Source organism: Quercus suber, unplaced genomic scaffold (assembly GCF_002906115.3).
Source record: "Quercus suber isolate HL8 unplaced genomic scaffold, Cork oak 2.0 scaffold_734, whole genome shotgun sequence".
In the NCBI taxonomy this organism is placed as follows: domain Eukaryota; kingdom Viridiplantae; phylum Streptophyta; class Magnoliopsida; order Fagales; family Fagaceae; genus Quercus; species Quercus suber.
The window spans coordinates 316458-334266 of NW_027070174.1; the positions used below are offsets into that span (position 1 = coordinate 316458).

At 32.5% G+C, this 17809-nt stretch overlaps 1 protein-coding gene across 1 annotated transcript; it reads left to right on the forward strand.

The window, feature by feature from the left end:
* The first annotated feature begins 11015 nt into the window (after positions 1-11015).
* Positions 11016-17788, forward strand: LOC112023692 (mitochondrial-processing peptidase subunit alpha). Its single transcript, XM_024056313.2, has 13 exons — positions 11016-11183; positions 12096-12335; positions 12452-12748; positions 13819-13986; positions 14159-14326; positions 14444-14524; positions 14661-14727; positions 15095-15192; positions 16539-16611; positions 16733-16803; positions 16879-16928; positions 17275-17387; positions 17477-17788. The coding sequence occupies exons 1-13, from the start codon at positions 11145-11147 to the stop codon at positions 17527-17529; spliced, it is 1518 nt and encodes a 505-aa protein (XP_023912081.1). The 5' UTR covers positions 11016-11144; the 3' UTR covers positions 17530-17788.
* The last annotated feature ends 21 nt before the right edge of the window (positions 17789-17809 follow it).

Consider the following 17809-nt stretch of genomic DNA (forward strand, 5'->3'; position numbering starts at 1 on the left):
TTTTTTCCTTCACTTTTCTTCTTCATTAGTAAAAAATTACACCACTTTAGCGTAAAAAAATTACAATGCTATTGACCCCATTAAAAAAAATTCCTGAAGCCGCCACGTGTGTCCTTGCTATCTAAATAGGAATGAAAATTTTTGTCAAAAAAAAAAAAAAAGGAATGAACTTAACACGACAAACGTAAATTAGCCACACTTTATTTTAATCATGGACCATATGACATGATACACCCCTCGCCTAAGTTGGTGCACATCACTTCACAATTTTTTGTTTTTTGTTTTTTCCACACAGAGAGAGAGTTTTGAGTTTCTTGACTGACAAGGCTCGACAGTAAAGTGTGTTCAACTAGCAGCTGGGCAACTTAAAAATGTCACATTTAAGTAACAGTAATAAATGCCGCAAAAAAAAAATGTTACTATTTTTGTCTCCATAAAAAGCGGCATAGATGGACTACAAAGCAAGAAGTTGATACTGTACTGGTACCGGCCGTACCGGTTGCATACCGGTATCGAAATATTAACGTTTCGTACCGGTTTAAATACCGGCCGTACCGGCCATGTACCGCCATACCGGCCAATTTCAAACAATACCGGCCGGGTACCGGCGTACTAGCCGGTACAGAAAAAAGTTTTTTTTTTTTTTTAAAGTTTTGTAATTTTTGAATTTTTGTTAGGGTAGAATGGTAACTTATTTGCATTAACTTATTAGTATTATTTGTTTTCTTAGTATGCAATGGTAACTTTTAAGCTTTCTATTTTTTATGTTGTGTGTTTTTTTTTTTTTAATTGATACTAAAGTCTAAAATTATGAATAATTAGTTTTGAATTAAGGAAATGTTTTATGGTAAACTTTATATTTATTATATATATATACACACACATACACACACACATATATATATATATATATATTTATTTATTTTAAAATATAAAAAATAGCGGTAAACCCGAAACGGTACACCGGTATTGACCGGTATCCGAAATATACCGTACCGCTGGGCAAACCGGTATAGCCTCCGGTACGGTATTGACTCCCTTGCTACAAAGGGCTATTTGCTTATTTCCAATAGTTGATGCTTGATGGTGTACATTGGTCGATGACTCGATATTATAGTTTAGGAAGGACATTGTGAATAGCTAAATAATTAAAGGGAAAAAGTGATGACCAAGGCCTTGGACACAAGATGGACTCCTACTCCTTTGCTTTGGGCTTTACATGTTCAGCATAATGAGTGCATTACTATTGGAATTCATGTACTTTTTGGGATATGCCGTTTGAAATTTGTTAAAAAACAGAAAGCAGTTTATAAAATTTGTACACAAAACCATTGTCTATGTTCATGAGCAGCTCCATTAGCCTCGCGATCAATGTAGTTAAACTTCAAGGTTTCTTCTAAAATTTCCCTGCGCAAGTTCTTTAAATACATCTTCAAATAACAGAACTCACCTCCTATCCTTTTTGTTGGTTGGTCCATTCAGTGTGCATTGCACCAAATCCTTTAAATCAGATGGAATTCGTAAGCTCAGTAACGCTGAGTTCTTCCATTGATTTAATAAACTTGATAGTGTATAAATTCAAGAGCTGACTCTTTAAAGATTTACTCTAGCTTGTTTTGGATTGATTATCATATACACACAGGGACGGAACCAGGATTTATACTTGAGGGGGGCCAAAGCTTAAAACCAAAAAAAAAAAAAAATTATGAAAATAAAAACTAATATTTATTTTATATTTAACAAAATACTACATACAAAATAAGTATTTCTTAAACATTTCATATTATAAAGCATATCAACAAAGTATAACATACAAATAATTGTTTCTTATTTTGTGCGCGATTTTTGTTTAGTCCATATTTATTTTTTTTATTTTGTTTTTGTAGTTAAAGGGGCATGGATTTTATTTATTTTCTTGTAGGTTAATATCTAAATATTTAGAAGAGAGAAATATATATATATATATATATTAACAGGCAAATCTTAATTTTTTTTATACTAGTTTTTTTTTTTTTTTAATTGTGGGGGGGGGGGGGCAATGGCCCCCCTCTGCCCCAACGTGGGTCCGTCCCTGTATACACATATGATATGAAGGGCTTAAAAGATTATTCAAGTTAGGTTTAGCTACAACAACTTGTAGGTTCTCCTAATATATATGATTGTGATGAATGAATTGTTTGTTTGATCTTCGATTATATGCTGTACTACTTATCCATGAAGAAAAGAAAATGACAGAGTGATCTTCAATTCTATTTTCTGGCATAACATGAAGTTTCCGGCCACTAACTCATGGAGAACTTAAACTATCCTTCTTTCTAGTTGATTGTTTGACACCTTTGTATGACTTTTTTTATTTTATTTTATTTTTTTTCCTGCTGAATCCTTTATCTGCTGTCTTGTTACTATAACTAAACTACCGAAGAAGATTTTATTAAGTGGACAGGTGAGGCAATACCAATCAGTATCAATAGCACTACCTTATTTTTCCCCAAAAAAACCAATATCAATAGTTAACAGACATCTAAAAGCTAGCACTTTTATATAAGATCAATGCTTATGGTAAAAGAGAGCAAACCGAATTGATATTTACATTTTCAAGTCTTTATGTACAGTACAGTATTGTGTTGTGTAAAATATAAATATGTTGTTAAAAAAAGAATTATATATAAATATAATGTACATAGTAACATAAGGGAGTATTGATATAGTCATGGGCTTTAAAGCAAGTTTGGGCCTTCAAGCCCCAGTAGTATTAATAGATCTGACGGCTTCCACATTCTATGGCTAATATTATTATTCCTTTACTTTTTATTTTTTTATTTTTTTTATTTTTTTATTTTTTATTTTTTATTTTGTGGGGGGAAATCCAATGGTTATAATCTTTGATAATTAGAGTATGTTCGGAGCAATTTATTTTATTGAAAATACTATAAATAAAACTAAAAGTTAAATAAAATAAACTAATTGTTTTTTTTTTGGGTGAAAGTACAGTTGAAAAATAAAAGGTTGAAGAGAAAGCCACGTAGGACCTATTACTTTATTAGATTTGCAAACCAGCATCCACATTAGTGAAGTCATAAATTTAGTAATATAATTTCATAAAAAACTAATTTATCTATCTTACTTTCTTACTTTACAAAACATCTAACATTAATGATTTTATTTTACTTTTTAATACAATAAAATAATATATCTACTATAATAAAATAATATATTCACTACAAAGCAGTGTGGACATATGAATAAAATAATATATTTAATATAAAGCAGTATGAACACAATTTAATAATACTTTTTTTTAACCCATGAGCTATTGTGCCTTTTAGCTGACATTGTAGCTATGGAGCCAAATTATTTGGCTTTGGCTCTACCAATGTAGCCATAAATTGTTTGGTGGTGCTAAAAAACTATATACTAGTTGGGTTGAAACCACTCTTCGTCCCATTTACAAAGTGAGAACTGTTGAACAAATATTTTCTATTTCAAAACTCATGAAAATGTTGTTTGTTTTCTAAGAGAAATATTAATGATTTCATTGCTAAAAAACTTAGTTATTTGCATATTGGTATGGCTTAAATTGCTGTTAAACCACTCACTAGAAAGAAATAAATGCTTCTATTCGCATGTGTTTAAGAGATGCTAGATTTAGCACCACCAATACTAATGCTCTTATATTTAAAAAAGTAAACTGACTTATTATGTAAAGTAAAATGTGTGTGGGCTTGCAAATAGAAGCAACTAGTCGCTAACTCATGCGATGCATGAAGTAGTTAAACAAAAGTTTTAAATTTTCACTTTGCTTATACATGATCACTTGAAAAATAAGTTACAATTTAAGAGGGGAAAAAAAAAATACTAATACCAATAATGTTAGGCATGTCATGTCTATTATCAATGGCGTCCTTTCTTTAATGAAAATTAAGGTCTTAATCATTTTTTAATATAATATAATCCCCCCCCTCCCCCTCCCCCAATTGCTCAATTTGTTTGCAAAATCCTGGATTTTTTTCTTGCCATATAAGATGCAACCAAAAAACCTAAAAAATAAAAATAAAATAAAAACTATTGTAGTTTTTATATAGAAAATAGTAATTAATTACACTCAGAAATGAAATTGACACTTAGAAAAAGTGTCATTAATCTAGAGCAATAGGGTTTTAATCTATATATGTTTACTGGTACCACTTCTTCATTGAGGAATTTTATCAGCCATGTTATAAACAACCCCCCCCCCCCCCCCCCAAAAAAAAAACATGAAAATTGCTAAAATCAAATTTTGAAGGGAAGATAAATTGAGCCTTGGGAGTTATCCCTTTTTTGGATAAAATAAGGTTCATAAGCTTTTACCTTAGATTGAAAAAAAAAATGCCTTTTCTAAAATCTCCTCTAAAATAAATTGGGATGATATACAAGTGATTTGACAAAGTAATTGATATAAAGTTTTTCATATCTGCCAAATGATTACGTCTGATATTCGAACAACATTTATGTTGTGATGTTGAACCCTTGAGAAGTTGATTCATATCTCATCCTCATTTGAGTTATCAAAAAACAATTTGCGAGAAAAAGGGAGCAACCCATGTACACAACTTTCAAGACAACATTGTTAAGAAATTATCAATATATGTGAAAGAAATGTAAGAAAAACAAATTTTGTAGTATTTGTTTGGGGGAAAAAAACTAGAGTCTGTTTAAATACTGCTTACTTGCTGAAAACTGAAAACTTATTACTAAAAATACTGTAACAAAATAATTTTTAAATATGAATAGTATCGTGTGGGACCCAGCAAAATATGTAATCTACGTTTATCTTAAAGTTGGCTGAAAAGTGCACAGTTGCCATGGGACCCACCTTTCAAACACCAAACGCAAAATGCCAGTTGAAATGTGCAATCCAAACTCATTCTTAGTGTGTTTGGAAAAAATTAAAAAGTCAATCTATTTTCCTATTCAGCTTATTTTTGTTACTATACATGGGCCTCACTACACTTTTGGTACTATTTATGAGTCTTACTGTACTATTTAGCTAATTTTCATCTTTATCTACAGTATTTTCAGTAAAAAAATTTCAGTCTTAGCAAAATAAGTAGATCCCAAACAGACCCTTAGTGTATTAAATATAATATAAGAGAAAAACTCTTAGAAGAATTTACCAAAATAAGGTTGAAACAAGACATAAGTATAGAAGATATGACATCGAGCATTGAAAATATATAAGCTAGAATGTTGTGATTACATAAGTGGCATAATAGAAAATACAAAGGAATCACATAAGAAGAGTTAATACCATTTTCTAAAATAACAAAATACAAGTCATTGCCATGATCTACTACCAAATAAGGTTGGAAAAATATATCATTTACATATGCCAAACCTAGGCCAAAAATAAGCTACTATCAAAAATTAGGTTGGAATAAGATATCATTTGCATGTGCCAAACCTAGGTAGCCTTTTTGGCTTTTCTACCAATCGGTCTATCGAACTCTATTATGTCATCATCCCCCACCCCCCCCCCTCCTCCTCTCCACGTGCGACTTAATCTATTGAACTTGAAGTTGAGGTAAACCTTTTGATCTTTCCATAAGCTTACTCCACATTGGTTGGTTATTCAACATAAGGCAACAATGTTCAAATTAGAAATTTGTATTGTTGGATGATGCATATCTATATAAAATTCTTTGCCTGCTCAAACTATTTTTTTTTTAAATAGAACATAATTAGTACATTCAAACTATTGCTAAATTAATATTTTGACACAATTGTAATATAATTTATACCTTAATTTGGTTAATCACACCACTTTGATTCTTTGCCTCAATTTTTAGCCATGAACCCATAAAACTTATCTGTCTCCATATTAATCATAGATCATCAACTTGTTAGGAAGGAAGAAGTATGTATGGTTTCGAAGATATTGTGTTTGCAAAAGTATTGCCAAACTTTTGCACGAAATTTCTCTTGCTTTTGCTCATTACCATGCATGGCATCCATGCTAGTGTTAAGCCATGCCCAGAAGGAGGTTGCATTTCTCTACACTGAAGTTGCCACCCCATTTTGTTGTTTTAGGTGTGACAATTTCAAGTTCCGTGAAGAATCTTGGATAGCCGTTGGAGTATTTTGAGATACATCAAAAAATTGTGCCTCCAAATTGGAGAAGAGTGACTAAAGAGAGAGAAAGAGGAGATATTTTGATTAAAATAATATAGTTGGTTTTACCAACACTGCTACAGTAGTTGGTATATCTTTGAATTCACTGTTCACAATTACTAAAAATTTTGCAATGCATACTTGAGTAAAGCTCATTTTAGGCGTGTATGTTGGTAAAATAGCAATTTAGGGAGGGGGGGGGAGGGGGTTACACCCCAATGTTAATGCTCTTAAAAACACATACTCATACTAAACACTCAATTATGTTTTTTTTACTTTTGAAATATATTATTAGAAACATGGTACTAGACACCTTTTTTTTTTTTTTTTTTTTTTTTTTGCATTATGAGTACTTTAAACACATGCTTTCATAACACTTTTTAAATCACAATTTTTACTTTTCACATCATTTTGAAAACCAGACCTAAACTCTCTAAACAACTCCTAGACTTGTTGTATAGAGGCTTTATATTGGTTATAAATAAACTTAAGGTGCCAATCATCACGTGGCATGAGAATGAAGAATTGCAAAAAACTTAATTACTTTGCTAATACAACAATTACAATAGTAGTATTAAGCAAAAAGAGTACAACTTGTTTAAGACGAGTACAATTTGCCTAACTCACATATGAGTTTGGGTTGGATTGAGGTCACTAGCAATAAACTAAGTATTGCACCACTCGCAGTAGTTTTTAATGCTTAAGATTGAGAGTAAATAAAAACAACTTTTAATCTTAATCTTTAAATAGAAAAAGTTAGAAAATGTTAAAGAGTGAAAAGGTTTTTTTTTTTTTTTTGGCGTTTGTGTGGGAGGAACGAGAGTAATTGTATTTAGTGCAATACTCTACCCTGATCTCAATCCGATTTGGGCCTCTATAATAAAGAAATTGTTTATCAACAATTCTTCTTGGTAATAGTGGAATTTGCTTTCCAAAAAGGAGTATAAACAATTCCACATCTGTGATTTGACCAAGTATGGATATCAATGAGTTACTTGAAAATTTATTTTTATTTTTATTTTTCTTCTTTTTTTTGGGGAGGGGGGGGGGGACACCTAAAACGAACCATCAAATAAAAAACAATGTAATTTTTTATAATAATAATAATAATAAGAAGAAGAAGTAAAGCAGAGAGAAAATTCAATTAAATTTAAATTGGAATTCAATTAGAATCTAATTTTGCACCATATGTCTCGTCTAATTTAAATTTTAGAATTTTGTACCAAGTGAGTCAATTAAATTTCAAATTGGAATTCAATTAGAGTCTAATTTTGCACTATGTGTCTCGTCTAATCTAAATTTTAGAATTTTGTGCCAAGTGAGTTAATTAAATTTCAATTAGAGTTTAATTTTGCGCCATATGTCCCATCTAATCTAAATTTTTAAATTTTTGTGTCAAATTAGTTAATTTAGTATAAAAAACAAGGAGTTCAATATAATAAACCATAAAAACATAATCATCTAACTAAAAAATTTTTAATTAATTTATAATTATATAATTAATATATATATAAATAGTTAAAGCTTAGGGAAATTGAATTAGAATTTGAAATTATAATCTAATTTTGCGCCATATGTCTAAATTTATGTGGAATTGTAGGGTTGGTATTTGTGGCTCAAACCCAAAAACAATTAATTTGTAGAGTATGGGTGAAAGAGTTAGGTTAAGTATGAGATTGATAACAATGGATCACAACATTTAAACACAAGCCAAAATGAGTTTACACGTAGAATCTGAAAATCCGAAGAGCTACACTATTATTTGTCTGATGAACATAAATCTTAGGGTTACAATTAAGCTCTCTCTTTTTCTCGCGCCCCCCCTTCTTGGGGGCTTCCTTCCTTTATATAGTCACCCTTCTCCTCATCTCCATCGTCCACTTGTTCCTCATCCATGAGTTTACTTAAGTACATGTCACGTCAGGCATCTTCTTTTGGCTCTGTGTGAGTGGCGGTAGGTTAGGATGCACTGTTCAGGGGTCTTCTCCATGCGGCCAGAAAAGTTGCTGCAGTGTATTAAATACGGTGGTAGCAGCTTTCCCCTTAGATATTGTTCCATCCTTATCGTTCCATAACATGCTCGGAGTTTATCTTGATCAGGTGGAGTCCTCGAAGTTCATTCTGGCCTTTCACACATTCAATTGATTTATAATATTGCGTCAGAGGATTACAACCTCTTCGGACAGAAGATATCCTCTTCGGATTGTGATAATTCTTCCTTCTGAGGGTCCCACTTCCAGACGGGCCCTGCCTTTTCCATCTTCTTCTTCTTGGCCGCAAAATAGCCTTCCTATGGGCCTTCGGCCATTATGTTGGCTGGGCATTTTTTCCCCCCATAGGAATAATAAGTGAAATTGAGAGAAATTCAAATTAGAATTTTAAATTAGAGTTTCAATTTGGACTATGTGTCCTAAATTATTTATTCTTAAAGAGTTTTATTTCTTAATTTTAGAATCAAATGTGGGACCACATCATAAATATTTATCCAAGTGAGTTATTAATTATAAAAACCAAAGAGTTTAAAATAAATGAATCATAAAAAAAGGTGCTTCATAATAATTAAAAAAAATTGACAATTTACATTTTATATCTAATAATATCCTTACAATTTTTTTTAAAAAAATTAATGAAATATAAAAATGACTATCAATAGTATTTAAATTATATATATATATATATATATATATTTATATATGAATTATATTATGCATCTTATTGTTTATCTTTAAGTGTATCAATGCATATATATGGGTTACAAGCTAGTATTCCTAAATTTGAAGACGATTAAGCCAACATAAATCCCGCTTAAAATATTCATTTCATCTCAATTTTTTTTTCATAATAAATTAACCAATCAAATAAATAACGATGTAATATTCCAAAACTTGAAAACTATTAAGGCAACATTAATTCTGACTAAATATATTCATTTCATCTCAAGAATTATTTTTTCATAATAAATTAACCAATTGTTATGAGAACCATTTATTAAGTTGACAAATACCGACATAAAAATCTTAGTCAAGGCAATAACTAGATTATAATTCTGTTTATATATATATATATATATAATTGATAATTGGAAGAAGATGAATTTGAATCATTCCATTAAAAATATTAGGAGGTGCCAATATAAACTCTAGGACTCTTGATAACTAGATTATAAATTGTTAAAGCAAAAAAAAAAAAAAAAAGTTGTATAGCACTAAAGTCTAAAATTATTCTAAGATTCATTGAAGCAATAATTTTGCCTTTGACATTGCTAGATTTAAGGTGATAGCTAATACATCACAAATTTATTTTACGTAACAAAAAAATATGACACTAATTTTACATTTACGTGATTTAGATGTGTGAACTCTTATACTGGCTCAACAAAATTAGGGGCCTAAGGAAATATATTTAAATGTGGCATTTTTATTATCACTTAAATAATTTTTTTTGAAGAACCCACTTAATAATATTTAGCTAGTGTTTAATATCATAATTTATAAATAAAAAATCCATTCTTTTATTTTGTAATACTTTTTTTTTGTTGGACAAATGCTAAAGATATAACAAATTTTACTACAAAAAAACTTGCAAACGATAAACAATGAATGTGATTAGTGATATTTTAAGAAGATAATAAACATATATTTGAATAGATGATGTTAGAGAAATTATAAATTTTACAACATGAGTCTTATAAAGATGCATCATCAATCACAAAAATTAATTAAAAAATTTATTTAATAAGTTGTTGATGTCCACAAATCATATTGTCACATCAATTTAAAAGTTCTATGTATTTAAATTTATAGTATTTTTGGCATTTTTCTATCTGAATTATTTCTTATGATTAGTGACACATATATTTATAAGATCCATGTATTTAAAGTTGTATTATCTCTAGCATTATTTAATTTTTTAAGACTTCTTAAATGTAGAAAAAAATGTAAAACTAATTTTTTGCCCTATATCTCAAAATTTTTTTGTTATAAAAAATATATCAATTTTGCCCCAATTTTGGGCCCTTTCTCTAGTAGGTAGGGGTGCTCTTATATTGTATAAAAGTATAAGACCAATATATACCTCTTTACACTAGTGACTAGACTGTAACCAAAAAAAAAAAAAAAAAAAAAAAACTCAGAAAGTTAATTTATTATGAAAAACACACCACCACTCCCTCTCAAAAAGCAAATTTAATAAAAAAAAATCTAAGCAGGATATTTTTCTGAGTTATTGCTACTTTTCTAAGAGAAACTTGGTCTATAACTCTAAGTCACTGAGATTTAAAAAATGGCCAACATCGTCGGCACAGCCATCTAGTCCTTGCCCAATGTGGTTGAATGGTCTTTGTGATTGCAACATCAAACGGACCTGGCCCTTGGCTGATGTGGTTGAATCAAGGCAATTTCAGACTATAAGAGCATCATTGGCATTGTCTCCAACGGTCACTTCTGTGATTTTCACGGTAAAATTGGGTTTTGATTTATGAAGATTTGGAGGTAAATGTGTGTGTGTGTTACTTAATGGTGTGTATTAAAGTTTATTGTTTAGTCAGTAAAAACCTGATGTGACATCTTACCATTGGACGGCATAAACAACCCCTTTTACACGTTCATTTTAAGAGTTATGTTGATATCACAACTTGTAACATAACTCGCCCCATGGGCAAGTTGTGATTAATAAAAGGGTACCGATTACAATTCCCCTTTTTAATTTAATCTCTATGAAGTTTAGGTTGGGCTTGCTTTTATATTGGCAAATTTTTTTGTTTTGTTTTTTTAACTCGCGAAAGTTGGGCTGATCTGATAAATACCCAAGTCCCGACCGGCCCAATACTTGTTTCTGTGTTGTGTCGCCACTCAATAGTTTCTCTTCAGAAACCTCAAAAACTAAACCCAAAAAAACAAAAAAATCACAGAGACAGACAGTGCGAGACTGCGAGGTTTTCAACTCTTCTCTTCTAATCTATTCTAGGGCTTGACTGCAGCCAACCTTAACCGACCACCATGTACCGAACCGCAGCTTCACGTCTCAGGTCTCTCAAGGTCAGTTCTCTGTTCCTCACTCTAACTAATCCTAACTTTCTGTTTGCTTCCCTAGAAAATGGTAGGTGACACAAAAAAAATAAGGTTTATGAAGTTAAGACATCTTAGCCTAGACTCAAACATCATGAAAGTGTAAAGATTGAGAATTTATTTATTTTTTTCTTAAAAATTGACTTTTCGTATGTTAGATCTGATGTTGGTATGTTGGGTTTTGATGATTGGGTATTGGTGTTTTATTTTTTTTTTTATGATTTTGTGTTGGGTGGAGAGCTTAATCAGTGATTTGAGTTTGTTTTGTTTAAGCTATATATCTATAGGATTGGATTATCTTAAGGGTTATTAGGAAGAGAAATGTGTTAATTTTAGTGTAAACTATGGGTCTAATGTTACCTGCTGACTTTTCGTTTTCAGGAATTTTCCTTAGCAATACCAAAATCAGCTTTAGATTCTTCAAAGATTTTTCTTTTCTTCATGTTTGTCTCTGGTTATGCTCAGACATTGGTTTTTGCTGGGTCTTGCTTTGCTTAACTTATTATATTATTTTAGCAACACATGGGTAGTTTTCTTTTTGTACATCACATGTATCTGAAGTCTTCTAATTTGTTTCAATTCATTTTTGGGATGAACTTTTTACTTGCAACTATTATTGAATGTGTAAATAGTCTGTTTTATTTTCTGGTGGGGGGAAACAGATAGGGTCCTTTATGTTTTTATATGTTTCTGGACAAAAGATAACAAATTTTATTGGATTCTCTGATGGGAGCTTGTTTAGTAGTGACCCTACATTTGCATTTTGTTTTATCATGTATCAAAGTAGGAAAGTTACTGGTAAAATTTCATTGATGATGATTCTACATTGATGCCTTACTAATTGGTTATGCATCATCCTTTGTAACAAAACTGCTTGAGTAGGGTCGTGTGGGCAATCTGGGGGCCACCAGGTTTGCGGCTTCGAGTGCAGTTGCTGCAAAGACATCCTCCGGGGGTTTCTTCAGCTGGCTGACAGGGGAAAAGTCAGCTACTCTACCTTCTCTCGAAATCCCACTTGCAGGCGTTACTTTTCCCCCTCCACTACCTGATTATGTTGAACCAAGCAAAACTAAAATCACAACTCTCCCGAATGGTGTCACAATAGCTTCCGAAACATCACCTGTATGGGCAAACCTTTTGTATACTTTGATTTGTTTAAATATTCTCGTTAAAGTTCTGCACCATTATTTTTGTTGTTTTTAATCCTGATCAAGCTTTTGCTGGTTGGTTTTGATCAGAATCCTGCCGCATCAATAGGGTTGTATCTCGATTGTGGTTCCATTTATGAAACACCAGAGACATTTGGGGCTTCACACTTGTTAGAACGAATGGCCTTCAAGAGCACAACAAATCGAAGCCACTTGCGCATTGTGAGGGAAGTGGAAGCAATTGGTGGTAACATTGGAGCCTCAGCCTCTAGGGAGCAAATGGGGTACACTTTTGATGCTCTTAAGACATATGTTCCTCAAATGGTAGAATTGCTAGTTGACGCTGTGAGGAACCCTGCCTTCTTGGATTGGGAAGTCAATGAAGAGGTAATATTTTTTATTTACGTCATTTTTTTAATATTGAATAGATATAATTATAGAATTCTTAGTGGAAAGAAGCCCTAGTTTGTACTAACCTTTGTGACATAGTGATATATCTCCTTAAACCTGTGGGAGGGGAGGGATTTGGAGTGTTGGAGCTACATTGGCTTCTCTAAAATAGTATAAGCCCCCCAAAATGCCTATAATAAGCCCAAACAAATACCCGCATTGGATAACCAACACATTAGCCAAAATAAAATTTTACTACAGTGCTCTCTAAAAATAGATAACACAGTGAAGTGTGGGTTTTTTGGTTAAGGAAGAGAGAAGAAATGGGAGGAAATAGTGAAATATGAAAGAAAGAATATTTAAATATAATAGAGTTTAGAACAGAGAATCGGATGTGGGTAAAGTGGTTAGCTAAACTAGAAAAAGTTGGTACTTGTACTATAACGGAGTAGATACTTTGCATAAACCAATGTGAATGCTCTTAGAGAGGGATAAGCCTATTTGTAGCATAATATCTCTAGTGACCATAAATAAGATAAAATAAAATAGCCTCCATGGATTTTTTTTCCTTTTTTATTTTGTATAGTTGCCTAGCTATTCTTGATCTTTGTATCTTGAGTGGCCATGGGCTTAATCATTAGCTTTCTTTAATAAACTTGAAAGAGTAGCAAACTACAGATTCCCCTACTTTTCTATGATATATGCTGGACAGTTTTCTTATTTAAGCAAGTGGCATATTGAACTCCTGTTGCTAAATAACTTCCTTTGCCATTGCATGAGCATCAGTTTGGACAATTAAGGAGTTTGATTCTGTTAATTAAAGGATGAGGTGGAGTATAACTACTGAATTGTACTCTTTTTCCCTCAGGAATGCAGTATGAAGCTATTTATTTTTCCCAATTTCTTTTGGTTTCCATGTTATTTTGACATTCACATGTGAGATCAGACAGTTCTAGGAGGCTTTCATGTGTGACACTGTACATAGTTTTAAATCTTCCTGTTTATTTTTGTTTGTAGTAGTCGGTTGCATCAAATGTTCTGATCTTAGTACAACCTATTTTTTTCAGCTACAAAAGGTGAAAGCAGAAATTGATGAACTTTCCAAGAATCCTCATGCCTTACTATTGGAGGCAATTCACTCTGCTGGTTATTCTGGCGCATTGGCAATTCCTCTTTTGGCTCACGAAGCTGGACTAAACAGATTGGATGGCACCATTTTGAAGGAATTTGTTACTGTAAGACCATGAACCATTTTAAATAGAGCATGTGCACTATTACTTTCATAATGGTGTTTGATGTCTGTATGTGACAATTCTTGGTTGACTTCCATAATTTGATTGTTTTTTCTATATCTTTCTTCTTCGTGTGCATGGGCTTTCTAAATAGTGGTTGATTTCTGTTTTTTAGGAGAATTATACTGCTCCTCGGATGGTTCTTGCAGCTTCTGGGGTTGAACATGAGGAGCTTCTATCAGTTGCAGAACCGCTTCTCTCCGACTTACCAAGCGTGCACCGTGCTGAAGAGCCTAAATCTGTATATGTTGGAGGGGATTACCGTCGTCACGCTGACATCGGGGTATGTATCAATACTATTTGACTTTTTGTTGGGTCATCTAATTAAGAGTATTTTTATTTATTATTATTACTTTTAATATGTGCTGTTACTTATCTGATCAACTCCTTGAAAGAACAGTGCACACATGTTGCTCTTGCTTTTGAAGTTCCTGGTGGCTGGCGTAAAGAGAAAGAAGCTGTCCTTTTGACTGTTCTTCAGGTATTGCATTTAAAATAGATATTGTGCATTTGGGACCAGTGTTCTTCTCACATTCCTTTCAACACAGTCCCCCTTTCCCCCACGCCCCAAAATAAGTTGTAAAATGGCTATGAATTAACAAGTGTGAATCCTGCAGATGCTTATGGGAGGAGGTGGTTCATTCTCTGCTGGGGGCCCTGGAAAAGGGATGCACTCGCGGCTATGTAAGTTTTAAGTTTTACCTAGGTGTTCTCGAATAGTTTGGCTAGATTACTTGGTTTTATTTTGATTATGGTCAGTTGTATTCATTTTGTCCCCTTTCCCTGAAACTTAGTCCCCTTTCTGTGTAATTCTCATTTCTTGTTGAATTTCACCAGCTCATTATGTGAATATGGTGGCAATAGTATCATAGATATAACTTGGTTTTATTTTGGTTATGGTCACTTGTATTTATTTTGTCATCCCTTTCCTTGAAACTACTTTTCTTTCTGTTTTACTCTCATTTCTTGTTGAATTTCACCAGCTCTTTCTGTGAATATGGTAGCCATTCTTTCTGAGATCTAAATTTATGTTATGTCTGTTTGGATACAGATCTCCGAGTCTTGAATGAATATCAACAAGTCCAATCCTTTTCTGCATTCAACAGCATCTTCAATGAAACTGGATTGTTTGGAATTTATGCTAGCACTGTAAGCAAATATCCTATAACTTCCCATTGTTGTGACTTTTGATCAACACTTTTAGCGGATGTACACATTCCTGTAGGGACATGTGCATGTGAGTCTGGTTTTGTATAAATGGCATAATATTTACAAGAATAAAATGATACTGCTGGAGGATGAACTAATATTTTCTAATTAGGTAGGCTTCGATGACCATCTCATTGTTTATCTTTAATTAAGGCCCTTCACTAGGGTTGTTGGTGTTCTATTTGATGATTTTGGACATTATGCTTGTTTACTGGTTGTGCATTTTATTATTTCATCTTGATTCATATGAAAGGCTAGACAAGAAAACTCTGACACATATGAGCTTAATAACTTAAGTAGATAGTAGCTTTGTCTTAGAGGATGGCTTCTGTTGATACGTATTGATAGTATGGAAATTCTTTGGAAATCAGTTGGTCCTGTGTAAATTTATAATACTTATCAGCTAAATTGCAAATTACACTCCTAAAGTTTGGGAGTGTTTGGATTTACACCCTGACATTTCAAAATTTGGATTTTACCTCCTTAATTTGGGGGTGTTTGGATTTTACACCCTGAAGTTTTAGGATTTCAATTTTACACCCTAGGGTTTGGGGGTGTTTGAATTTTACACCCAAACACCCCTAAACTTTAGGGGGTAAAATCCAAACACCCCAAAACTTCAGGGTGTAAAATCCAAACAACCCCAAAACTTTAAGGGTGTAGTTTGTAATTTAGCCATATGTATAATTTTTCATTAGTTTGTAATTTTGCAAGCCCATTCATAAATATGGATTATATTGACAAAGAAATGAATTAGCTGAGGCGAGTTGTTCCGTGTGTCTTATGTGGTGCCTTTGGCATGAACGTAATGCTTAGTGCTTTGAGGGTCAAGTTAAATATCTATTCCTGAAGTCCTCGTATGAGTGGACTTTGTCGTCTACATCATTTTTAGTTGAGGGTTTCCTAGATTATTTGGCCTCGAGTTTTTCATAGATGCTTTTTTCCCCCTTTTCATAGTTTGTCCCGCCATTTACAACTAGAGTACTTGGGTAACACTTTTTTTCCCCCTGATTTTAATGGAATTATACACGTATTCAAAAAAAAAAGAAAAAAAAGAAAAGAATGCAAGGCCCTTTTCTATTTTCTTTGGCTAGATAGTGTAATTTTGTGTATATTTGTAGAGTATTAGATCTTTAATAATCTGAATTTGCATTTTTCTAAAACAATTTGAATACTTTGCTAGACTTGCTGACATTATTAATTTATTTTGATTATGTGTGTAAAATTTTTATTCTACCATTTAAGCTTTTTTACTAAGCTTGAGGATGTTTGATTTGTGTACTTAGGTCCCTGAATTTGCATCAAAAGTTGTTGATTTAGCAGCAGGAGAATTGATCTCAATTGCAACACGTGGACAAGGTGTGTTTTGCATCCCTCTCATTCTTTGTTATCTTAGCAAGATTCCTGATACTAAGCCCTCTCTTTTGTTTGTTTGTTTGTTTTATTTTATTTTATTTTTTGTTTATGGCTGGTCTCACAGTTAGTCAGGGTCAGCTTGATCGTGCCAAACAGTCCACCAAATCTGCTGTTCTGATGAATCTGGAATCTAGAGTATGTTCCCACCCCCTAGTTTTTCTTTTTGGTTAATTTGTAATTTGGTGCTGCTTATAATGGTTGTACCTGCAGACGATAGCATCAGAGGATATTGGGAGACAGATTTTGACATATGGAAAGAGGTATGCCATGAGTAGATGGATTATATTTCTCTTCCTCCTATTCAGCACAGAATTTCTTCCTTCTATAATCTGCTTTTGCATCTTACTCTAAGTGTATTCTACTGGACACACTAGGATTATATCATATAATTTTTTGGAGGAATGAATGATAATTGTTGTGGTGTAGTGCAAATGCAAATGAAGGAAACAGAAGCAAGCTCCTTTGTAGTTAGACTATTAGAATATTCAAATATTTACCATATCCATTGGAGATAATCATTTCCCTGGGAGTTAAATACAGCAGTACTCTGCTATACATAGAAATGAATGTAGAATTGGTCATTTATATTAATTTTGACCTTTGCAGATTGCCTGTGGAGCATTTCTTAAAGGCCGTAGATGAAATCACTTTGGAGGATATTTGTAACATTTCCCAGAAGATTCTTTCTTCACCTCTAACCATGGCATCATATGGGGATGGTAATCTTTTATTCTTTACAGAATTATATGATCTTGTTTTACTTTTTACTAGAACTGGTTAGTAAGTTAAATTCCCTTCTTTTGTGCAGTTCTCAGCGTCCCCAGCTATGAATCCGTTAGCCGCAAGTTCCAATCTAAGTGAGAGTCCCTCTGCATTTCAACTCAGGCATTTTTGAAATAAAAAATTTGTAAGAAATTTTTTTGTTCAAAGCTGCAAATGCAAAGCTTCAACAAGCTGTTATTGTTGTTTGAATTTTATTTTCACATGTGGCATCATTTATTTGTGTTGTCCATGTTTAAAATGCAAACAACTTTATTTTTAATGTAATAAATATTTTCAATCTAGATCTGTGCCAAATCGAACAAGAGAAAAGCCATACTTCAGAGGCCAACTTTGTCCAGGTTTTTGGATGATTTTGTAT